General features: G+C 45.8%; 1 protein-coding gene across 1 annotated transcript in view; it reads right to left on the minus strand.

Moving 5' to 3' along the window:
- Positions 1-311: 311 nt before the first annotated feature.
- The window catches only part of Tpo (thyroid peroxidase), a 65,949-nt gene continuing 40,278 nt past the window's right edge, over positions 312-25,982 (minus strand). Inside the window, exons 9-17 of the mRNA XM_076558944.1 lie at positions 22,904-23,162; positions 20,964-21,134; positions 17,671-17,908; positions 15,403-15,611; positions 13,917-14,087; positions 5,801-5,932; positions 3,735-3,834; positions 1,430-1,678; positions 312-336 (exon numbers count right to left, since the gene is read on the minus strand). Of these exons, the coding sequence (XP_076415059.1) occupies positions 312-336; positions 1,430-1,678; positions 3,735-3,834; positions 5,801-5,932; positions 13,917-14,087; positions 15,403-15,611; positions 17,671-17,908; positions 20,964-21,134; positions 22,904-23,162 (1,554 nt within the window). The remainder of the gene's footprint in view (positions 337-1,429; positions 1,679-3,734; positions 3,835-5,800; positions 5,933-13,916; positions 14,088-15,402; positions 15,612-17,670; positions 17,909-20,963; positions 21,135-22,903; positions 23,163-25,982) is intronic.

Below are 25,982 nucleotides of genomic sequence, written 5' to 3' on the forward strand. Positions count from 1 at the left end.
CTTATTTTTCCCCTCAGTCTAGCCCTCGCCACATTCATGGATTTTTTTCTTTCTTCATACCATGGACTGCTGGAGGCTGGTCCTCCAGTTAGCAATGGTGTAAATGCCCCAGTGACAAGAATTTCAATTCAGGCATCCCCAAGCAGAGAGAGAAATGTCCCAAATCACAGAAGAGGCATCCCTTTCCATGTTCATGGGGGCCCAGGGAGGTAAGAGGAGCATCCTGGCACATGGGTGAAACTTTTATAGTAATAGTAGACAAAGCCGGCAGCTCTGTGGTGATCCTTATCCAGCAGAGGAGAGATGAGTGGTTAGAGCAGATAGATGAGAAAGCAGCTGAAAAAGGAGGATTCCAATAGAGCAGAAGTTCTCAACTTGTGGCTCATGACCCCTTTGGGGGAGTCACATCAGATATTTACAATTCATAACAGTAGCAAAATTATAGTTATGAAGCAGCAACAGAATAATTTTATGGTTGGAGGTCAGCACAACACAAGGAACTGTATTAAAGGGTCACAGCTTTAGGAAGTTTGAGAACCACTGCAACAGAGTGAGAAGCATCAGTTGTCTTAGCAGAGAGATGCCCACATGATGGGCACCTAGGAGGGTATAGAAGGCTCCAAGAGCCAGAAGGATAGAGGACACTTAATGAATGGATAAGGACAGACAAACAGAGCAGGTGGAGGGAAACAGCAGCTGGAGAGGCAGACTCCATAATTGGAGTCAAGTATGGTGGCAGAAGCCAGCAGTAACAAATGATCCATATTTATTTTAGGAGAGTTGAATTAGTATCTTGAGCCACCATGTGGAAGGGGGCTCATACATGCCTCTTCTGGGTTTCAGCACTAGCTGTATAAAGCGAGGACATGGTCACTCCAAGCTATGATTGAGGGAGGTTTTTATTGTAAATACAGGGAGAGTACAGACAGGGGCATCTGGAAGGGTCCAGAGCACAGAGAGAAAGTAGTAGACTAAACATGGCCAGTAGACTAAATTGGGGCATGAGAGGATGGGGTGGGGGGTGAGGGGTAGAGGGTGGGGTGGAGTGAGAGAGGAAGAAGAGAAGGGATTAAGAGGACCAAGAACCAAGAGGGCACATGTCTGACATGGCAGGGTTCTATAGGAATGAGAAGCTGGGAAGAAGGAAAGCCCATGAGATAGAGAAGTTTAGGGGACGGAGTGAGAAGAGCTAGGATGCCAGCATGGATTCTGTAGCAGGTACTTGCTATGCTGAGAGGTCTGGAGGCCAGCATGTGCTTTGGTATGCTAAAAGGCACCACAGTTAGCCATTTGTCTTGGAGTTTCTTTTGGACCTGACAGTTACTAATTCTAACTCACCTGTACTTTTTTTAAAAGTAGGTTCAACTTCTGACAAATTGTCAGTCTTTTATAATTAGTGTGAGAAAGAAACCCAGCATGAGGGAAGGACAGAAGAGGACAGGGGTCCATGTTAAATAGATGCATGGAAGGCCCCTGCACACAGCTGCAAGAACAGCTGATAGTCACAGTGACATCCCTGGGATTGGGGTGACAGACATACCCTACCTGTCCGGTGTCTTGGGTTGCAGCCTTGTGTGGAGAAATCCCCCTCTCCTGACTGCTTTTTAATCCTGACTGGGCAGTCACTCTTGCATTTCCCTCCGTGATCAGCAATGTGGATTTCCTTTCAGAATGTGTCCTGTGGATAAACACACATCTAGTCATTGTTATCAGAACTTAGAAGACCACTCGAGGGCCTGTGTACATCCTGCTCCACAGTAGCTGCACACAGTCATGCAAACAGTAACTACTTCTCTAGACTTAAAGTCAGGGAAGTCACTCAGGGGACCACAGAGAATTTCTTCCTCTGTGGCCTCATACTGGTCATTAACTGGTAGCATATGACTCCAGAGGACTCAGTGGAGAGTGGGGCCTGTTTTTTTTTTTTTTTTTTTTTTTTTTTCAGGAGGAGCCCCAGGGCACAGTGGCTAGAAAAGCCATTCTTCATGGCTTGTGAAAGCTGCATCCATGCCTGACCCTGCCTCTTTTAATTTATCATGCTTTTATTTATTTTTTTTTTTCCTAGACAGGGTTTCACTGTGTAGCCCTGGCTGTCCTGGAACTCATTCTGTATACCAGGCTGGGATTAAAGTCATGCTCCACCACTGCCTGGCTCATGCTTTTAATTATTAAAAAAAATTGTGTTAATCAAATTGCAATGCCTGTAAGGAGAAATCAAATTGTGAAGCAGAAGTTTGCTATTCACTGCTCATATTCATTTTAATGGCCTGTCATGTTTGCTGCAGCTTATAAGCTGTCCTGTAGACATGCAAGGCTACATTACTGTCACATCACACAGCTTATCCACCCCATGGCTCTCCACTCCCATGTGCATGCAAGTGGTTATGTGACACTTGAAGGGGAGTCATGTTTTCTTCTACCCATGGACCATGGGCTGCCTCTGTCTGTACATTTCTCTCCAGGAGAGATTTTTGTCATGTACACAATTTGTCTTACAACAAAATAAGAGGTTTCTGTGAGACTGGTGACCATGGTTTAAAGAAATGCCTTTCCAAGAAAATAAAGTAGGAATTAGTCCTGGACTCTGGATCCCTGAAACAGGCTTCCAAGCACCACTTAATGTGTAAATATCTTTACCCAAGGGAAACAGGATGTGTAGACTGTGGTTAACTGTATGTGTGCTTGGGAAAGAATGCTATGAATGTGAAAAGAAAGTCTGTCTTCTAGAGACAGGATGGGAGGAGAAAAGGGGAGAAGAAGGGAAGGATAAATGTGGAGTAGGGGGAGCAGGAGAGGAGGAGGATGGGGAAAGGGAGAGAAGAAGGGAAAACCTGACACTTGACCCAGTTCATGCTGGACACGGATAAACTGGTGGTCACCCTGGCCAGAGACTTGGGATACTTGTGAGCTGCTTAGTCAAAGATCCTCCCATGATGCCTCAGTTCCCAGGAATCCCTATGCGATGCTCTACACAGTATGGATGTGTGCCCATCCTCCACCCTGTCCTATTATTTGGGAGGCTAATCTTGCTTATTCGGACACCACAGCTGCATCTTTGGCTGGTTCCCATGACACTCCGTAGGGCTCTACCACAGTAGCTAGTGGGTAACTGTAACTGCCTCAGCTGGTCTCTACTCTGGTCTTACATCAGTGATGTGCATGGCCTAGGTCCTTCCCATGGAATAAGGCCAGCTCTTTTCTCGCCCTACATCACGTGCTATGGTGATATTTTGTTTGTACTCTAACAAAACTTGCCTAAAGATCAGAAGGCAGAGCTAGCCACTAATTAACCATAGAGGCCAGGCAGTGGTGGCACACACCTTTAATTCCAGCACCAGGGAAGTGGAGGCAAAAAGTGATACAGCTGGGTAGAGAAAGGAATATAAGGCAGGAGGGAGACAGGAGCTCAGCTCCCTTTGGCCTGAGGATTTGGTAGAGGTAAGAAGTCTCTCTAGTGACTGGCTCCTTTACTGATCCTTTAGCATTTACCCTGATATCTGGCTTTGAGTTTTATTATTAAGAAATTATTAAAATTATTATTATTAGGGTTCGTGCTACAACCTGCCCTACCTTTATTACCTAAATCACATCCGAGAGTCTAGTCTGCTGTACAGTGGTCTGTGGTACTTAAGGTTGGGGTTTCAACTGCCCTCATAATGAGGGAGTTTTGGGAAGAGCCACACCCAGAGGAGAGGAAATGATTGTATAGGAAATGGGCATAAGGAGAGACTTACCACCTGCAAATTACAGTCCAGGTGAGGCTGGCCAACCCACCAATGAGGAGTGCACCCAGCGCAATGGAGACCCAGGATGCCTGAGGCAGCCTGCCAGAATCTGTACAGGAGGACATAGGTCAGCAGATCTGGCCAGCATGGCTACAGATCTCCACCTGTCTGGCTACAAGCACAACTCATGGAGGAAACGATAATAGGTTTTTTCCAAGTGAATCGGAGGTGGGGAGAGCTGGTGGAAACTGGCCCTGTCACTGGGAGAGAGGCTTAGGTCTAGTGACGGGCACAGTTCCAGGGCTGGGCTGGGGCTGGGGATATCCTTCCTTTCTCATCTTGGAAGACAGACAGTGAGCTTCTGAGTGAGCTGCTTAAGGCTCCTAAAGGAGTCAGATGGGACAAGACAGCGGGCACATGGCAGCCACACCCGAAGAACATGATGCAGTACTAGAACTGCATTCATAGGCATTTGGGCTTTGCGAAGATTGTGAGATTCAACTGGGGTCCCGGAAGGCAGACTGAAGCCCCATGCAGTTAGAACTTTAGGGGGATCTAGGGGCAGATGGCAAATTACCCAGTGATCTTTACAACACAGAGATAAATCAAACTATTCACTGTGAATTAGAGAGCAAAGGGCAGAACCCTTGGACCTGTCTAGCCAGGGGCTTGAAACCTCTGATACTGGAGTCTGAGCAGATGCTGCTGCTCATTTCTTCTGTATTCCTGCCAAGTTCTGAATCCACTGACTTCCTGTGAGGAGCTGTCAGTCTGTGGCCAGTAGCCTTTTCTCAAAGTCCCTGCTGTCACAACCTTGTTATTGACTCTTCTGCCAGCTGCTCATCACTGGCTCCCTGGAATTGTTAGAAATCCTCCAGCAGAGAACTTGTTTTCAAATGTCACAATGTCACGCACTGTACTGTGTCCGCCGCTGTAAGGTGGCATGCCCCTAAAGCTATGAGGACTAGTCCCAGCAAGAGGCGCAGGGGGTTGAGTCAGTGCTGGCTAGGGATGACGCTGAGTCAGAGAGGACGTGCTGAGGCCTAGTAGCTTGAGGTTTGGTAGCCTGGTGTGATTAGCCTGGCTTTCCAACTGGGACCTGCACTCCAGATGTTCTCTCTATATAGAGTCTAAAAATCTCTCAGGGTTTGACCCTCTGGAAAGCTGGGGACACTGGTATTTCTTACAGCTGACCCCTGGGGTTTACATTTGGCCGTATATCAAGTGAAAAGTATTTAGATGGAACTGCCTTACCAAGGCCTCTCTATCCTTCCCCAGCTTGGATTTGGCCTTTCATTAGGCCACCCACTGTGCCTCTGCCTGTACATGACTGTGGAGTCTCCAGGCTTGGCTTGTGTACCCTGCTTAGCTCTAAGCTCAACTCTAGGAATCCTTTGTGCAGGGTGTGAAACCTCCATACATTTTTCACTCCAGAATGACTTGAAGATCAATGTCAGCCCTGGTTAAGACCTTCAGCCCCACACTTGCAAGGGCCCTTGTCTAATCTTGCATGTTTCTGAAACATGTCCTTTTGGTAATAACACATCAAATGAAGAAATTCTGTCCTCAACAATTTTCTGGCTTCAGTGGTAAGCATTCAGAGGGGAATGCCAAAGACATCCTGGGCCAAACAAACATCTGAATTGCAGACAGGTGCCCTTTGGCTGACTGACAGCATCAGGAGTTTTATTCTGGGCTCTTGGAGCTGTCTCATGGGATAAGATGAGGTTAGCAATATTCCTGGGCCTATAAGGAATTAGGATGCTGACTTCAGGGTCTCATGGTTCATTGTGGCATGCTTCTTTCTGAATTAGTTATCTTGGGCTTGCGACTATAAATGAAGACAGAAGCAGCCTCAAATTCTGCTGTACACATTCTGTAGCATGATTTGCATCTAAAAAGTGTTTCAGACATACTATTGAAAGCTGACAGGGTTCCATTCCCAGAATTTCTCCAGGTTCTCCTTGTCTACTCTCCACCAGGCAGGGAGAGCCTCAGTTTGGCACCTGGGTAGATCTGGGGCACCCTCTAGGAACATCACTAAAGTTTGATGACATTTCGAGGAAGCCACTCACCTATGCAGGTCTTCTCATCCTCACCTAGCACATAGGGGTCTGTGCACACACACTGGAAGCTTCCCTTGGTGTTCTTGCACTTTGCAGAGGGGTGGCAAGGTGGGTGTGTCAAATCTGCACACTCATTAACATCTGCAGGAACAACACACAGTCAGTAGTAGAGAAAGAAGAGCCTATGTCCCCAGCCCCAAGTAGCAGACCCTTCTTTTCCAGGCAGGCCAACACCTAGGTCCACCCTTGGTGTCAGGAACATTAGTGTCTTGGCCTTGCCACCTTCCCAGTTTGTATTGTCACCTCATACTCCCTGTGCTTGTAAGTCACCTGCAGGGCACCTTAGCACTGGTGCTGTGGCCAGGGCATCTCAACAGCTCCTGTGGTTCATGGCCCAGCTGTATCCCTTAGGCTCTTGGTCTACCTGTGCTCCTGCTCTCTCTGTCATCCGTACCTCCACTGCCTTTTCCACAGGAGCATGAGTCACTGACTATAAAAGCCAGACTTGCCTTTCCTGCCTCCCTGTGTGAGGACTCTGTTACTATTGACCCAGCTCTGCCACAGTGTGCACGGGCAAACTGTGCGTGTGGAAGGTAATGGATGACAGGCATCATGCCCTTCTCTCCTCCGTGAATCCTGGGGATCTTATTCTTACTTTTCCTGTATGCATTTTTTTGTGGCTACCACAAGGAATTACCATAATCTGAGAGCCCAAGAATAGCAGCTTAATGAAGGTGTCAGAGCACAATGCCTCTCCACAGGCTCTTCCTTTGCCTCTTCCAGAACAACTCTGGGTATATCCTGTCTTTAGACTCATTGTATTTCTCAAGCCTCTCCAACTATCCTTCCTTGTAAGGACACTGAACTCTGGGTGAGGGACACCTGGAAGCATCTGTAAAGATTCTATTTTCAAATAGGGCCACATTCTGAGACAGTGAGGCTTAGGACTTGAACAAATCTTTCTTTGGGACAACTTTCAACCTCAGACTCAACATGATCAGTTTGTTCTAAACAGAAGTCACTCTAGAAAGGCTAGTGAGTTTGGGATCATGTACATTCATTCTGGCTTTCTTGCAGAGGATTAACCCTGAGGAGTGTGCTACAAGTCTATCTTGAGAGGAGCTTGGTACTTCCTACAAAGGATAAGAGAAAACATGTTGAAGTTAGCCACCTTATTAGAACTCTGGGAGGACCAAGGTGTTGTGTGCTGATAAGATTTTGTAGTGTTTTTCTTTTTTTTTAAAAAAAAAATTATTTAATTTTTAATTAATTTATTTTTAAATCTTTTTTTAAAATATTTTTTTGGTGAGTGCTTTGCCTGCCTGTATGCCTTCATGCCAGAAGAAGGCACCAGATCTCATTATAGAAGGTTGTGAGCCACCATGTGGTTGCTGGGAATTGAACACAGGACCTCTAGAAGAGAAGTCAATGCTCTTAACCACTGAGCCACTCCAGCCCCGAGATTTTGTAGTTTTTCAAGAGCAGCAGATTGTATCCTCAGATCATCATGAAAATACCTTTACAGATTTGTCTGTCCCTGGAAGCCATCATAGAAATATATATGCTCATCTCTTATATACACATTGTATAACAGTTATGAAAAGCCACAGACAGGCAGTTTCTATCTACTGGAACCTACAGCTTGAATGAGAATTATCACACACACTGGTTGGATTTTCCTATCAGTTTTACATAGATGGTGTATTAGTTATTTTTTTCACTGCTATGATGGTTTTAAGATACCTTAAAGAAGGAAGGTTTTTGGGGGCTTATAGTTCCAGAGGGATAAGAGTCTATCTCTCACCATCATGGTGGGAAGCATGGCAGTAGGCAGGCATGGCAGCTGGAACAAGTGAGAGCTGACACCTCACAATACCACAAGCCACCAAACAGAGGACAGCTTGGAAGTGCAAGGCTTTGAACTCTCAAAGCTTACCCACAGTGACATATTCCAACAAGACCACACCTCATGAGCCTCCCCAAACAGTGAAACAAACTAGGGACCAAGTCCTCAAGTGCTTAAGACTATGGGAGACATCTCATTAAAACCACTACATTCCACTTGCTATCCCCCATAGGGTCATGGCCATATCATAATGCAGAATGCATTTAGTCCAACTCCAAAAGTCTCTGTAGTTTTTGGGTCTTAGCATGGTTTAAAAGTCAAAAGTCTGTGTCTCTTCTGAGACTCAAGGAAATCTCTTACCTGTAAGAGATTGTAGCCTCTGTAAACTCAAAATGCAAACTGCAAGCTTCCAACACATAATGGCACAGAATGTACATTGCCATTCCAAAAGGGAGGAACGGAGTGTAGTGAGAAAACAATAGACCAAAGCAAAACAAAAACCCAGCATGGAAAATACCAAATCCTGTAGCTCCATGTTTGATGTCAAAAGCTTAGACAGCTTTGCCCTTCCAACTTTGCTGCCTGCAAGATCTGTGCCCCCCACCCCCAGGCTGTTTCCACTTCCTGTGTGCAGCTCTCTTTTGCAGATACTCATGGCTCTGACATCTGAAACACCTTGTTGTCTCCACTGACACACAGGGTTCATTTTTACGACTTCATGCATTGGCCCCTCAGGGCCTCTTGCTTTCTCAAGGACCCTCTTGCAGGGACTCCCCTGCCACACACTGCCTGACCTCAGCAGCTGAGGCTGTGGAGGAAGATGCCATGACCTATTTACTCCCACTTCTTTCATCACTCTAAATCCAGCACCATGTGGGTGACACTGCCAAGTTTGGCTACCAGCCCGGGATGAACCGTAGAACCCTCAAGTCACACATGTAGCAGCTTTTGTTTGTTATTATTTCCTAGGACATTTCCTTTCATAGTCCTTCCCTTTATTCCAGTACAGATAAGGCCTCTCCTTGTCTTCCTATCTCTTTCATCACCAGCCTGGGTTGCAACATTAAGTTTCCTGGTGCTCATTGTCTCTTCAAACTGTTTTGCATTCCTTTTTGTCTTACTTTCTCATTTTCATTGTAGACATGCATAAAGGTGATTCCTAGTCACTATTTAATAGTCAATATTAGGATGTCTTGAAATCTTCAACCAATGAATTAAACCATTGCTTTTAAATTTAGCCCCAGGCAAGTTTGTAGGACAAAGGCAGAAAGCAGCCACAATTTTGCCAAAAATCTCACAAAAATATCGCGTTCATCTAGAATCTATTGAGATGGGCCCCCCAAAGTCCACAAAGCTTCACTGCAACATTAAACCACGTTTCTAGTCCAAACTTCCAAAACCTTCTTCCACATTTCTCCAAAAACCAACATGATCATGTCTGGCACAGCAAGAGTCCACTCCCCAGTTCTAACATATGTAGCCATTACTTTTATACTTCTGTAATAAAACATCACAAGGCAACTTATAGAAGAAAGGGCTTATCTGGACTGACTCTAGGAGGTTAATAGTCCATCATGGCAGGGAACCATAGAGGCCCTGGCAGGTGTGGCAGCTGCAACAGCTGAGAGGTCACATCTTGAGCCACAAGCACCAAAGAGAGCAAACCTGGAATGCTACAAGAATTTGAACTCTAAAAGCTTGCCCCTAGTGACATACTTCCTCTACCAAAGCCACATCTCCTAATCCTCCCCAAACAGTACTACCAGCTGGGGACCAAGTATTCAAATGCCTGAGACTTTAACTCATTCAAAGCATCACAGCTGGATTTTAGTGAGTAAATGGGATTTGAATAGAGAAGATAAAATAATCTCTTTGGATTTTCTGTGTTAAATAATTAAGCTTGTACTCTCCGTTAAATAGGGAGTCACATGGATAGGCACACACTAGTTGGAGATCAGTTAGATACATATTCATGCCAATTATATTTCATGCCAAAAATATTTAGTTTCTAACATTCTTTAAAGGTATGTTTTGCTTCCTTGTAATTCCTTCTTTGGATATATGCAGTGAGAGGTAAGATTTCGTGAAGACGACCCGTATGTGTAAACACATCTGCACCTAGAGTGTTTCCTCAGTGTACCCTCATGGTTTGCATATAAGAATATTAAAAAAACAATAAGGCAGGAAACATGGATTTGTCATCATGAAACGAGTAGTCTCTCTGCCTTCCCTCTTCCCATCTTGCTCTGCAGAGACCCCTGCAGTTATTAGGTCTAGGTCCTGCCATGCTCTTTGCAAGCTTACGAAGACCTTATCTGTGCAACACATGCAAATCGGTGGCATTTCTTCCAAACAAATCGGGGTGGATTCTCACCAAACATGCCCTCTGTCAGCTGTGGTTTTGTTCAGTGGTGTGTCCTAGGTGAACTTGGTTCTATAGCACTAGCAGACCCTCCTGTGGTGAGATTTAGTTTGTGCACCCCAATAAAGCTTATCTGGGGATCAGAGAACAGAGCCAGCCACTAAATTAGACATAGAGGTCAGGCACGGTGGCACACACCTTTAGTCCTATCACTCAGGAGGCAGAGATCCTTCTGGATCTCTGTGAGTTCAAGGCCACACTGTGAACAGAGCCAGGAGTAGTGACACACGCCTTTAATCCCAGGAAATGATGGCAGGAAGCAAAAAGGATATAGGGCATGAGGACCAGGAACTAGAGGCTTTTAGCAGCAGTTCAAACCTGAGACCCTCATGGGTGAGGACTCAGAGGCTTTCAGTCTGAGGATTCTTGGAAATAAGATCGGCTGAGGAGTTGGCAAGGTGAAGTTGGCTCTGGCTTGTTCTATTAAAGGTATATAAGGCATGGAGAAACAGGAACTCATGCTCTTGAGGCTAAAGGATTTCAGTCAGAGGACTCATGGAGTTGGTGAGGTAGTAGCTGGTGGGTGTGACTTGTTTTATTTCTCTGATATTTCAGTTTTCACCCCAATATCTGGCTCTGGGTTTTTTTTATTAATAAGACTGTTTAGCAATTCATCTTACACCCTCCTTAATATATTCAGCATGGTATTTCATGGTGTGCACACATTCACCATTGTAAGGGCACTAGGCCTTGTTCTTAATGTTGTGCATTCATTAATTTAAAGAGGCAACCAATGAGCTGGATCCCATGACCATTCTCATTGTACATTGGAAGGGTTGGAGGCAGGAGTAAGCTGAGTGACCTCAAGGGGCAGAGCCATTAGCTGCTGAAAGAGATCTGGTGTGAAGCTGCTGAGTTACTGTACTGAGGAAAAAGGACATGGTCAGTGCTGCCCAGTGGGTACCTCACCCTTAACACACGTGGCTTTGCAGTGTCTTATGGACAATGCCAATTCTATCTCAGAGCTGTTGGCCCTGAAAGGATGCTAGTCTCAAAAGAGGATGTTGCTGTGGGATATTCTGTATGGCAAATGTGTTGCTCTGATTGGTCAATAAATAAAACACTGATTGGCCAGAGGCTAGGCAGGAAGTATAGGCGGGACTAACAGAGAGGAGAAAAGAAAGAACAGGAAGGCAGAAAGAGTCACTGCCAGCCACCGCCAGGACAAGCAGCATGTGAAGACGCCGGTAAGCCATGCGGCAAGGTATAGATTTATAGAAATGGATTAATTTAAGTTATAAAAACAGTTAGCAAGAAGCCTGCCATGGCCATACAGTTTGTAAGCAATATAAGTCTCTGTGTTTACTTGGTTGGGTCTGAGCGTCTGTGGGACTGGCATGTGACAGAGATTTGTCCTGACTGTGGGCCAGACAGGAAAACTCAAGCTATAGGATGTCATTTCTTCTGGTCACAGAATCCACATTATAAGCTCACTTGTTGCAGGTAGAGACCATGCATGCCACCTGATGTTCCTACCAACAGGAGTACCTGGGAAGCTCAGAAATTAAGCCAATGACCACTAAGTCCTTGGTACCTACTGACCACAACTTCCTTAACTTTAGGGAGCCAGGGTAAAAGTCAGGATAAAAGCAGCTGAAGGGTGTAGGCGGGGGACAAAAAACATGGTTTCTATGACATAAAACTGCCTAGTGGAGGCAGAAGGGGTATGCTGCTCTTACATGTTCAGTGGAGAGGAGCCTTGTGAACTGTTCTGTCAGCTCATATTCAGTACAATTAGTGGTCAGTGCAAGCAGACTGAGACACGTAGAATTTCCCTCAGCTAAACTTTCCTGTGCAGCTTTAAATCCTAAAACAAATAGCCCGAATGAGTATGTAGCAGTTCAGGTTTTTAGACTAAAGGAAGTAAAGTGTACAAGCTAAGGGTGCACCGTACCAGGGCTGATGAGCCATAGAGCATCACTGCACCAAACCCTAAGTGTCACACCCCGAGGAGCCACTGCCAGAGGGGAGAGCTGGTAATCCTGGTCGAGGGAGCATTTCTTCTTTGTTTAGTTGCTAAGCCAAAAGAGCGTGGAGGCTTCCAGGTCTGTCATAACGTTAATGGAGATTAACTACAGAATGTGATAATTCAGAGGGATCTAAGTGGCAGTTGTCAGAAACAGCAGATGCACACAGATGTTGCCGCTGCGTAGAACAGCTGGACCTCTGTCACTCATCCTGTGGGGACTCTGTCTTCTGGCAGAGAATCTCGGATGGTGTTCTCAGTGATAAGGTCCTTTGCCTTGCTCCCTGGCCCACTGTTGCTCGTGATTAGAACCAAAAGAGAACTGGGGAGTCAGTCAGCGCTGGGCCTTCACAGCCCACTTTCTACTGGTACAAGTCTGGGAGAGTGGGACTGTGGGTGTACGTCCAGGTTTGCAGCCCAGGTAGGTGTTTTCTGGCAGTGGCTTCCATCTCTTACCTGGTGGCCTCTGGATCCACTGATTCCTGGGCAGCTCATCTTGCTGCCAGCTATTTTCCCAGCTCTCTTCCTCTCTTCCTTGCCCTGCTCTCTCAGGCTACAGTTGTGCACTGGGGGAACCCGATGTGACTATCTGCCACCGTGTGCAGAACACAGGAGTCAGCCATGGCCAGGGCTGAGACTTGCTCGTCTGCCTCTTTACTACTCAGGGTTTAGAAGTGAAGATCATTGCAACTGTTCAAGGACAAAGCATTTTGGACTTCAAGGAAATGTTCATCCTTGTGGGAAAGGAGATATAAACTAAAGCTCACCCTCAGACACTGGACATAGAAAGCTCAGAGGTGTCTGGCATGTTCACAATGCTATGCAGAGTCATACCACCCTTTCACTGCTCTTGAAAACAAAAACAAAACAAAGAACAAAAAAACTTTGGAATTTATCTCTGCTTGCAAACCAGCCAAGTTCTTTCATGACATCACCTCTGCATTCAGAGACTTTGCTGAATGTATGCCACAACAAGCAGGCCATGGAAGGGTGGCTCTGGCATCCATTCCTACTGGACCACTTGGCATACAGGGTCTGTCTTCCATTCAGGAGTCTATCATTCATGTGACTGCTGGACATTGAGTTGAGCAACATATCTTCTCTAAAAGCAGGCCTCCTGTCTCTTCTCTCCCTGCTCCCTGCCCCTTGCAGAAGAACTACTTACAGGAGGAAGATTTTTAAGTAGAACAGAAGATACCAGCTACTGTACCAGTAAGTCTCATTGCCAGGGGACTAGGGCCCAGGCTTATTCTTTCTTACAGACTTGTCTCTTTGCAGAAAATAACCAGGACTCAGGCTCTTCCACCACAGGCTGGCACTCTTGCCAACTTCCTAAGCATCTTGGTTGCAATCCCTACTTTGTACAGTCACAAGAAGGAAGAGGCTGGTGGAAGCCAGGGGAGTCCTTACAGCAGCGCCTGAAAGTGCCTGTTTCCTTCTGCTCTCCTGTTACTGGGTGTGAGAAGGATTGGGAAGTGATTCTCTCAGCATGAGGAGGCCAAGAACACAGTTGGGAAGGTGATGCTCAAAGGGGTGATAGTTCTGGGTCTCTCTCTCTGGGTGCCTGGAGTGAGAACCTTCTCTGCTATTTCATCTGGGGAATGGGCTTTCTCAATTCTTTCTACAGCCTTGTTGAGAACTAACTGGCTCCTTTTCTTCTCTCCTTGTCTAAAGCACCATGAGTCCAGATTTGAAGTGACTGTCTCCACGTTTTGCCATTTGAAGAAAGCAATGGAGTATGGCCAACAGTTCCCCTTCAGTGCTGGGACAACTCAAGGGATACACCTGTGCTCAGAAAAATGTTCTGGTGAAGGATCTGATGCTCTTCTTTGGGGAAACACAGATTGTTTTGTAACTGCTGTTAACCTTCACACCATGTGGCACCACTGACCTTTACAGACAGGAGGCTCAGAGTCCCATCCATTCTGGGTGCATGTGACCTGCTCCTGGCCTTGCAGCTTGTATCCATGGAGACAGGAATACACCAGTACCAGCTTCCCAGACTCTTCACAGTGCACAAAGTTCCCATTGTCCACCTTGTCTGGGAAGACACACTTGTCATCTGTGAAATGTTGAAGGTCAAAATTCAGTGAAGCCACAAGAAAGAAAGACTCTAGACCATCAGCCCTGCTGTGGGTTGAGCTGTACCCCTCAATTAAAACTTTATTTCCCAACACCTTGTATCTGCAAAGCATTACATTTGGAGATGGAGGCTGCAGAGAGCGGGTTTCCTTGGCCCTTTCTTAGTCTGGGATGGAAGCGATTAATAGGTTTGTATGTGTGTTTCTCTATGGGCATGTATGGCATGCATCTCTGTGTTTCTTCTGGCAAATGGGTGCTAGGCCCTGGATAAGTGCCTGACATGTAGCCAATGCTTTATCTCCTGTTTAAAGCCAAGACTCACATGGCTCAAAGCTGATGTCATATAGTTAATGAAAGAGTAAACACTTGGTGTGGCTGAGAAAATTCCTTGGTCAGTAAGGTGCTTTCTGAGTAACTGTGAGGACCAGAACTGAGATGCCCAGAACCCACATAAAAGCTGGATGGGCATGGCAGTCTGACCATAATCCCAACACACAGGGGGCAAAGACAAGGAATTCCTAGAGAATCTGGCTAGCCAGACCAGCCAGTTCTAGAATCAGTGGGAGACCTTCCCTCAATAATGTAAGATGAAGAGATTAAGGACACTCAGTGTCAACTTCAGGCCTCCAGATGCACGTGAGCACAAATGTGTGCCAAAATACTTGCCAACATGAATACACATAGCCTACATATGCCACACATATGCATGCACATACATGCAAAAAGAATAAATGTTTTGTGTCAGTGATATTTCAAGAGCTATAATTTGGTCTGTCTGAAGTATAGAACTAAAACCAAGGTGAGAACATTTACTTTGCTAATTAAATCTCAGGAATCTGTAGGTCCCTGCTCAATCTTACATCTTTTCTACATAGCCAAATGTCAGTCACTACTTGCTTTTAAATAAGAGCTCATCTGCTGCTTCTCATCCAGGAGGACTGAGACAGCAGGATCCCAGGAGACTTGATACTCATCCATGGTGGGCAGAGTTCCATAGTGCTGTTGGAATCTCATGGGTACAGAGCCCATGGCAGAGAAGGAGATTCTGGGGGTTGTCAGTGCCAAGGCTCAGCAGCTACCAAGTAGTGTGTGAGCCTGGATGGGGTACAGGTCTATCAACTGTTGCAGACTTCTGGTGTGATTCTTAGCTCTCACTGGGGAGCTACCATACCACAGGGGAAGGCAAGGCTCAGTCTCACCAGTACTTTCTCAGCAGCACAGGGTTAAAATCAGCCATGTGGAGAGGTTACACTGACTTTAGTGCCATAATAATATAACAAGAGTCTCAGAGTCACCTTGTGGAAAGGTCTCCCTCCACACTTCAAGGTCCATGCTAGGGATGTCTTCACAGGACTTAAAGTCCTGGGGGAATTTTCCAGTACGGAAGGCATCCACAGGAACCCTGGTGAGGCCAGTGTTGTCACAGATGACCCGAGGTAGTGAATGCTTTTCCAGTTCCTGCCTCTGAGCGTCTGTGAAGACATGGCTGTTCTCCCACCAAAACCTGCACGGGAGAAGGCATGTGAGTGGGAGCAGCATACAGTGCCACTTCCCTTTCCTCATGCACTCAGTATCAGAGGGTGACCACAGCATCCAGGGCCTGTGAGAACCAGGCACTGTAGATACAGAGGAGAAAAGAAGGGTAGGAGCCTGTGCTGTGGGATGGTCTATATGTTAAATGTGTTGCTCTGATTGGTTAATAAATAAAACACCGATTGGCCAGTAGCCAGGGAGGAAGTATAGGCAGGACAAGGAGAGAGGAGAATTCTGGGAAATGGAAGGCTGAGTCAGAAGACGCTGCCAGCCGCCTCCATGTAAGATATTGATAAGCCACGAGCCATGTAGCAAGGTATAGATTTATAGAAATGGGTTAATTTAAGATGTAAGAACTAGATAGCTAGAAGCCTGATCCATTAGGCCAAATAGTTTAAATAATATAAGTGTCTGTGTGTTTACTCAGTTGGGTCCGAGTGGCTGCAGGACTGGTGGGTGAGAGAGATTTGTCCTGACCATGGGCCAGGCAGGACTGGAAAAAAACTTCAGCTACAAGCCTGTCTGGAAAGCGCCATCTGCAGGGCAGTGTGAACTGCCCAGCTTGTAGAGGACTGGCTGCACTCTGCCTGTATGGGTGCATCCCTGTCTCAGAAACAAATGGGTCAATAGCAGTCAGCCACAGGAAGAGGTGCCATTCAGTCCAAGGTCCAAGTGTTGTTCTTGTCCTTACCTCCAGGCCAGGGTCAGTAAAGAGAGAAAATAATGTTAGTTCTTCCCAGAATATGAACATCACGAACAAAGCTCCAATTTCCCACAACCCTTTACCATATAAAGACTGCCTCTGTTCCTACTTGGGAACACATTCCCTTAGATTGTGAGAAGGAACTGAAATCTGCAAAAGGACTTGGACAGCATGAGAAGGAGTCCCCTCTATACCAATTGGCTGATTGAAGTTTTGCTTCTTGGAGACATTCAGTCATAAACACTGCAGTGAAGAATCACTGCATCACTCTAGCATTTGCCAGAGGCTCTTGGACTTTGCCATTGGACCTGACCCAGTGGCCATGCCACACTCAAGGGAATTCAGGAAATGACCAGCCTCCAAAGTTTGTGTCTTCTCATTCCCAGTTATGTCAAGCCACATGATTTGTCTAAGGATACAGTTTCAAGGGAGATAAAACCCCTCAGTATTTCTCCCAGTTGTCTTATCTCTGTGAAATGCTATATCCCAGAAATTAATGGCAACATTCCTAGCAAAGGCAAGGAAAGAATCCTAAGGCTGTGTCTAAAAGCTGAGGCACTCCTGAAAAGCGATCTTTTGGGAGGGAGATAGGGATGGATGGATAGATGGATGCATGGATGGATGGAAGGAAGGATGGAGGCAGAAAAAGAGAATCTAGTATGGAGGGACTATTAAAAGAAAGAAAGAAATGATGCTTCCTTGTTTTATTCTTTATAGTTGCATAATTCTAGCGTTTCACTTTACATTCCCCTGATCACCATCTGGTGTCGGCTCATGGGGCCCACAGATAATGCACTTGCTTCTCTAAACCCCTCTGGGGGAGTTCAAAATTCTAGGCTGAAATGGAGGAAGAAACAAGTGCAAGGGCAGGCAGGAGCCTCAGCCAGCTGTGCAGGGCTGGAGATGGAGGCATGGTGGGGAGTGGGAGTGAGTCTGTTTAGCACAGACTGCTCCTAGGTACCAGCTGGGGTCCACATCTGCATCAAGGCAGGTCTACCTGTCCAGTGTCAACAGTATCTATCAGTGAATGGCCAACGATGGAAGCCATAGATTGTCACAGTTTGAATTGTGTACATGACTAGAAATATGGGAAAACAATAGTAATATTTCTAAGTGAACAGGATATTCTATATGTCTTGTGGTCTTTTTGTTGGGTGTCAACATTGTTTTACAGTCAGGGATGCTATGTTTGAGAAAAAAACCTGCCCCGGGTCACATAGGCACTTGAGCACAGATCTAGCTGCTTCACACAAGCCCTATGTAGAACACTGATTTATGCCCAGAGTGCTTTGCTCAGAGCGTGGAGAGACTTTCTACAGGTACTTACCTGTCTCCATCCCTCAGGGCTTTCATCTGCTTCCCAATGATGCATGCGAACAGAGGTCCAGTGCGGGCCCCCAGCAGGAAGTTTTCAGCCAGGCCTCCCATCCAGACGTCGATGTTGTCTGTGTGCTTGTACAAGTCCATGATCTTGTTGACCATGCTTCTGTTGGTAATGGCCCTGCTCAGTTCAGCTGGTGTTTCCAGGCGTGACAAGCCACAGAACTCTCTCCATTCATTGTAGCCTGCACCATAAAGAGAGGGTAGGTCTGTTTTTACAGGGACTTAAGTTTTACCAGTCTACACATGGGTTCTGCTGAGCCCTGGAAGCTAGCGTTGCAGAGACACAGCCCTGCCTGCCATTCCCTGCTGCTGAGTGACCATTGCGTCATTGTGGCATGACATTCAGTCCTATGGAGTTCAACAGGACAGGCCATGCAGCACAGACTTGGGGTTCTTACAAAGAGTGTATTTAGGGGTGAATTAGGATTGGAAGGGGCCAAGTCAAGATGCTTTAGTGGATTCGTACTATTATTGGCTCAGTCTTCTCCTACTGAACTATGGTGACAGGCTATACCCTCTTCAAAGCTGTTGATGCTCCAGAAGGACACTGAGAGCTCATGGAGATCCAGAGCATACCAGCACACACACACACACACACACACACACACACACACACACGCATACACACACGCATACACACACACATACACACATACTCACAAACATAGATACTTTCTTGTACACACACTCAGAGATACATACTCTGATATACACATACACACTCACTTTAATACACATACTCATAGACACATACTCTCTTATACATAAACACACACATACTCTTTTCTACACACACAAAACCACATACTCTCTTACACAGATATGCTCACAGACACACACTTTCTCTTACACACATATACTCACAGTCATACTCTCTCTTACACACATATACACACTCATAAACACAGACTCGCACACATATACATATACTCTTATATATACACAAACTCACACACTCACAAATGCAGTTTCTCTTACACAGACACATATACTCTCTTATACACACTCATAGACACTCTCTTGCACAAACACACACACCACACACACACACACACAGAATACACATATGTACATGCCTATCTTCCCTTGTCTGACTGTCTCTAATATTATAGATTATCCCCCATGCTTGAGGGTGAGCTCAGCATTGCTGGCAAAGCCCTGCCCTGGCCTCATGGCCCCAGCATCTCTCACCCTCTCATTGTCTCTACATGCTGCACTCTGACTGGGCTGCATTCTCCACTGGACACGGGATCTGATTTTGTAGTATCCTCCTTGTGGGCTCCCTTTGGCCTCATCCTCCTCATCTGGACTTTCTCCATTAGTGCCAGTCACAGTCTGCTGTGGGACTCAGCAGGCAGCGCAGTTCCTTGCATTCCCTTTCTTCATTCTGCCATCTGTATTCCAGTGGAGTCTGCCTTGTGTTATTTCCACTCCCTTCCACACCTCGACTCTCAACAAGTATTGCATAAACACACACAGAGAAATGAGGTCTAGGCCATGTCTCTGCAGGGGTGACAAGGCATTAATGGGATAAAAACTTTGGGGACTCAGAGTGAACCCCATGGATAAAGTAGACTCTGAAGAAATGATCATGTATCTTCTGGGGAGTCTAAGAAGGGATGCTAGAACAGCCTTGCTAAGCCATGGAATGGGGTGTTGGGAGCTTCTAGCTACAGGGAACAACACAGAGGCAGTAGGTTACAGTAAGTAAAAGCCAAAGTGAAGAAAAACATCAGTGAGAATTTAAAAGCTGGTTCATGAATGTTGCCATCCAATGGTACTGAGTCAGTTTTCAATAATGGCAGCTCCCTCTATTCTGATTCAGGAGAAGCTGGTATCTGTTTAACATAGCTGTTTTATTGTTGTTGTTATTTTATTTGTTTTATGTGTATATTTATATATGATGCAGCTAAGCATCACATCACCTTTTTCAGAGCCATGGCTCTTGAGCTTCCTGGCCAACAAGATTGCTCTACCTTAACTCAAGGTCTGCTGTCCACAGCTGGACCTGGTGAGTGGTAACTCATTGGCAAGTCCCCTCTTAGTTCTTTAATTCCAGGTGGGTCACCTCCTGTTATCTTTCTCAGGAGCCATCTAGCAAGATGACAGCCTCCTCCTCTCCTGTCTCCCCAGTTCTGTGGAATCCCATAACATTTCCAATTCATCACCCTCTGCTTTAGGACAGACCCCCCAGATCCCATAATCCCATGACAAACAAGATAAAATCAGTGAATCTGATAGATATATTCCCACAGAGGTTGGGGAATATAGCAGTTACTTCATTAAATAGCTACTTGAAGGATCATTTATTTTCAGGACAATTGAAGCTCAAAAAAGAAGTGAATTACACTCAAAAATTGGGAAAGAGCTTTTTCAGGGGCCATAAGCAGCAGATATATTCCTCCACAGGTCAGAGAAGTAAGTGCACCTGGAGTTCATGGTGACACACAGAAGGTGTGTGGTCTTTCAACATAAGCAGAAGGGATGCTTTTCTATGTCTTCCCAGTATATACTTGCTCTTCAAATCCAAGTTACTACAAGTTGAAGGCTGTGGTGAGGGAAGAATGATACCGAAGGACATACCAACTGCACTCTGCAACCAGAGCTTCAGAATAGTAGCCACAGTAACAGCACCTGCATCTAGGACTTTTTCTGCTGCATATACACAGAGCAAGGGCACTGGCCACTGGCCCTGTGAGTGGGCCACTGGGTTAGACAAAGCATCAGTGTAGTAGTTCCTGGGGAACCTTGGTGCTCCACAGGCTTCTGTGGTGGGGACTCCATCAGGATCCTGGGAGAGACTGCAGTTCTGTAGTTGGATGCCTTCGAAGACTGGGAATTGTCCCCAGGGCATACAAGAAAAGACATCTCAAGTACAAATCACAGGAAGGGACACAGACTCTTCCATAGAGCTTACAGGGTGCAGAGGAGCCAGTTTACACACAGATATGTAGTTAGTTACAGGCCTGGTACATACATACCTATAATCCCAGTTACTTGGGAGGTTGAAGCAGAAGGATCATGAATTTGAAGCTAGCCTGAGTTACATAGCAAAACCTCATCTAAGAACACAACACAAAAGGCCTAACAAACAAATAATAAAAAAACACCACAAATCTATTCCTTTGAAGCTGGCAGTGCAATAGATTTCTGGGTATATTTTTTATACCAGACACTGAACCAGATAGTCCTTCTCTCAGCACATACTGAGGTGTACCATCTAGAGACCTGACAAACCTGGTAAGCCATGGTCACGGCCCCTCTGCAAGTCCATCGATGCCAGATCCAAGGTGCCAACATTAGGCAACACAAAGAGCCTCTCAGTCAGTTCCTCATTCATCAGCTGCTCCTGTAACTGCAGCTTGGCTGGTCTTGCTAGGAGGCCTCTCACTATTGGATCCAAACCACCTGAAAAACATCATACAAAAGCCATTGAGGTCCCTAGGTCCCTGCTGAGTTCTGGGGACAAAGGATAGATGCTCAGTTATAAAGCATGTTTATTCTTAACAAACATCTGTGCAGGTTCCCCAAAATACCTTTTGCAATTCTAAAAGCTTTCCAGGTTCCTTAGAACACGGCAGTTATTGACAACTGTGTGCTGAGTGTGCACCTTCAGCACCTCAGGGACTAGACATAGGCAGGACCACATTACTGAAATTCATCATTATTTTTCAGCAGCAGAATGCTCAGAGAGGTGGTTCTCAACACTCCTAATGCTTCAATCCTTTAATCATACAGTTACTCATGTTGTGGTGACCCTCAACCATAAATTTATTTTCATCATTACTTCATAACTGTAATTTTGCTACTACTATGAATTGTAGAGTTTATGAATAGAAACATCTGTGTTTTTCAATGGTCTTAGGTGAGACTCCTGTTGAACTCGTCTTTTGACCCCCAAGGGGTCACAACATACAGGTTGAAAACCGCTGGTTTAGAGTCCAAGGGAATATTCTCTGGACTCCACATCTGGAACAGTAAGATGTTGCCTGGTCTGACATCAACTAAGGGGCCAGTTACTGTTGGTGCCCACCAAAGGCAAATTTATAATATAGCTTGAACTGGGTAGGATGACTCAGGAAGACCCCAAACCTCTCTCCTCATGTTCTGAATGATAGAAACTTGATTATCAGTGGTGAGGAAACACACTGTCAGCTACCATCATCTCTACCCTCCAACGTGTTCCTGTACCTACTTTTGAGACAGCTTAGAAATGATCAGAGGGAGAGAAAGACCATGGGGAGAAGAGTAGAAAGAAATAAATGTAGGGAAGCATAAAACAGTTCTCCAGAGCAGAATCAGAGAATCAGAGTTTTGTTGTTGTTGTTTGTGTTTGCAAATGCCAGCATCCTGCAGCTCACAGTGCTGGTCCCATCAGAGAACAGGTATGGCACTTGTTGATGAAGGAATGGCATAACCACCAGGATACTTCTACTTATCTGTCTGCCGAGAGAGAGAAAGAAAGAAAGACACACACACACACACACACACACACACACACACACACAGAGAGACAGAGACAGAGACAGAGAGAGAGACAGAGAGAGAGACAGAGAGAGAGAGAGAGAGAGAGACAGAGAGAGAGAGACAGAGAGAGAGAGAGCGCGCGCTCTACACCTGGATAATTTATCCTGAGTACTGGATAGCTCCAGATGTGAGTCAAGGCATTTCTCAGGAAATTTCACCTTTCAAAGAACCTTGAACACTGCAATAGGGGTGGCTCAGCCGGTAATGTGTGATGCAAGGCAAGCACAAGAACCTGAATTTGCCCTCAGAACCCAGGGGAATAATTGTAGGGTGCGATGGTGTGTGCTTGTAATTCTGGTGTTATGGAGGCAGGGACAGGGTGATCCCCGTGGCTGACTGTTCAGCCAGTCTAGCTTCATTGGTTAACTTCAGGTCAATGCGAGATCCTTTCTCAAAGGAAGTGGATTGCTTTTGTAAGGATGACACCAGAGGTTGTCCTCCAGCCTGTATTTGCACACATGTGCACCTGAACACACAGAAACATGCCACATAGGTGCATATATGAAAAAGGCTTTTTATTTATTTATTCCCTCTAAATACTGATAAATTAGATAGCATTAGTTTAACCAACAAGCATGGATAGTAAAGCCTCATGCTAGGCTACCCTGGCTGTGCTTAGCTGTAGGATCAAGTCAGGAGGATGGGCATACCTTCCTGGATAAGCCTCCAGGGCCTGAAGAAGACATCATGCAGCTGTAGCCTGGGGAGGTCTGTGTGGTCCTGGAAGTCAGCATCCAACCGTCTCACCAGTGGATGGACTGTGGCGTGGCCAAAGCGGAAGGCAGCAGTAGAGAAGATGTTGGAAACAGTAGGGTTCACAGTAGGATCATAGCCTTCATAGGGGCCCACGTACTGCCTGAAGGCATCAGGACCAAGGATCTTGGGGATATAATCCCTCATGGTGATGATCTATAGGGAGGGAGACAGGTGTTCTCTGAGCAAGGAAGGTTTTCAGCAAAGCCCAAGGGTGCCCTGCAGGCCAACAGGAGATTAAAAATAAATAGGGAGGAAGTCTGCCTGGGCTTCATTGTGATAGAACACTATAGGATTGGTGAACTTCCAAAAGGAGGACACAGTCCACAGATGCAGTCAGAGGTGTGGGAGGGGACATGCCCATCAGGTAAAGGCACAACCCACAGGAATGCTAAAAAAACAAACAAACAAACCAACAACAACAAAAAAAAAACAAGTAGAGAAGAGACACTAGATTGATAAGGGTAATACAGAAATCTGAGACCATCTTTACTGTTCATTTAGACAGTTATCACTTCCTTATTGAGAATAGGCCACTGGATGATTAATGTTCAGGCCAGCAGAGATCCTCAGACATGCAGAACTAAACCCTCTATTTTACAACTACTGGGCATACCAAAGGACTCACACCACCACTATTGCAGAACTTTTCTAAGAAGAAACTTTACTAAGAGAACTAACTTGTATCCACCATTATCTGGGCCTGGAATTCATAATTAGAGAGAGAAATCATCAGAGATTCATCTCCCAGGGCAGAGAGAAGGCAGTCAGGTGTGTGTGTGTGTGTGTGTGTGTGTGTGTGTGTGTGTGTGTGTGTGTCTCCTATTGCCATGGGATGACACCCCACTCTGCACAAAGAGGTCACAATGCCTGGCCAGCTCCTCGAAAACGTCAGGGCTTTGAGGCTCCTGGTCTTGTCCTAAAGCTAATATACAAAATTGTTTTGGTTCTGTCCTCACAGATACTGATGTGAGGTTCTGCTAGGGATACCTGCAGTGATTAATAAAAAAAAGTCTGTTTACATATGCCTGTCAAGCAAGGTTACAGCTACTCAGTGAAGCACTTTGCACCCAGAGTTATTATTATTATTATTATAAGCCTCAGTTTCAAGTAAGTTTTGTATATCTCATTTCTACTTTCTTATCTAACACATCACAACATAGGCACACACAGAATAATGCATACAAATACAATCCACTACAGAAACATACACATAGAACACAGATCACAATTCAAACTCACAGAGACAAACACTCAAACACAACACACACAAATACTGAGCACAGATTCAGTAACACAGTACACATGACTCCTTAATCAGAGCTGATAGACATCCAATGTGCACCTCTGTGTACACACAGATCCTGGGGTATTTGAACATTCTGTGAGCCAGTAAAGATGTTCCAGCCCCTGATGCCACCTGTCTTCATGTCCTCCTTACTCACAGCAACTCATGGGCTATGCCTGGTCCTCAGGCACCTGTAGCTTGATTTTTTCGCCTTGCCCACAGTCAGGACAAATCTCTGTCACCCGCCAGTCCCACAGCCGCTCAGACCCAACCAAATAAACACAGACACTTATATTGCTTGCAAACTGCATGGCCGTGGCAGGCTTCCTGCTAACTGTCCTTATCTTGCTAACTGTGCTTTTATCTTAAATTGGTCCATTTCCATACATCTATACCTTGCCATGTGGCTGGTGGCTTACTGGCCTCTTCACATGCTGCTGGTCATGGCGGCGGCTGCAGCGTCTCCTTCTGCCTTTCTGTCCTTTTATATCTCCTCTCTGTTAGTCCCGCTTATCTTTCCTGCCTAGCCACGGCCAATCAGGTTTTATTTATTAACCAATCAGAGCAACTTGACATACAGACCATCCCCCAGCACAGCCAAGTGCAGACCATCTCAAACACCTGCACTCAGGCCCATGGTCCTAATCATCCTCTATACGGATCTGCTGGGTAACGCCACAAAGAACCCAAGAAGGGCTCCCACAGGACATACAGAACATCCCACAGCAGGCACCTGAGGCCATGGTAGGGCAGGTGCTCCTGGGCTGCCCCTTGGAACTACGCACAGAGGACAACACTCCCTTCCTTATTCGTTAAGTGAGATTGAAGTTATCTTCCTGTCTTAATTAGGGTTTCTATTTCTGTGATGAAACACCATGACCAAAAAGCAAGTTGGGGAGGAAAGGGTTTATTTGGCTTACACTTCAGCATTGCTGTTCATCACTGAAGGAAGTCAGGACAGGAACTCACACAGGGCAGGATCCCCGAGCAGAAGCTGATGCAGAGGCCATGAAAGAGTGCTGCTTATTGGCTTGCTTCCCATGACTTGCTCAGCCCACCTTCTTATAGAACCCAGGGCCAGCAGCCCAAGGATAGTACCACCATGGTGCCATGGGCTGGGCTCTCCTCCATTGATCACTAAATGAGAAAATGCCCTACAGCTGGATCTCAAGGAGGCATTTCCTCAGCAGAGGCTCCTTCCTGTGATGACTGTATACCTTGTGTCAAGTTGACATACAAAACTTCCCAGTACACTTCCCCACAGGGGTTCTGTGAGGACACGGTTGATGTCAAGTGCCTGGCACACAGTCTGTTCTAACCTGACACTGGAAGAAGTTTAGCACAGAGCAGTGGTTCTCAACCTTCCTAATGCTGCGACACTTTAATACAGCTCCTCGTGTTGTGGTGACCCCAAACCATAAAATTATTTCATTGCTACTTCAGAACTGTAATTTTTCTACTGTTATGAATCATAATGTAAATAGTTGACCCTTAAGGCATAGAGATACTTTGAGAACTACTGGTATAGAGTAAAATAACTCATTCCTCCCTAACAACCCAGGGAGACTATGGAATCAGTACTGCATTATTTCTTTTTATTTCTTTATTTCCTTCCTTCCTTCCTTCCTCCCTCCCTCCCTCCCTCCCTCCCTCCCCCCTTCCATCTTTCAGTATGATTTTCTCTGTCA

The sequence above is a fragment of the Peromyscus maniculatus genome, chromosome 22, assembly GCF_049852395.1.
Source record: "Peromyscus maniculatus bairdii isolate BWxNUB_F1_BW_parent chromosome 22, HU_Pman_BW_mat_3.1, whole genome shotgun sequence".
NCBI classification, from domain to species: domain Eukaryota; kingdom Metazoa; phylum Chordata; class Mammalia; order Rodentia; family Cricetidae; genus Peromyscus; species Peromyscus maniculatus.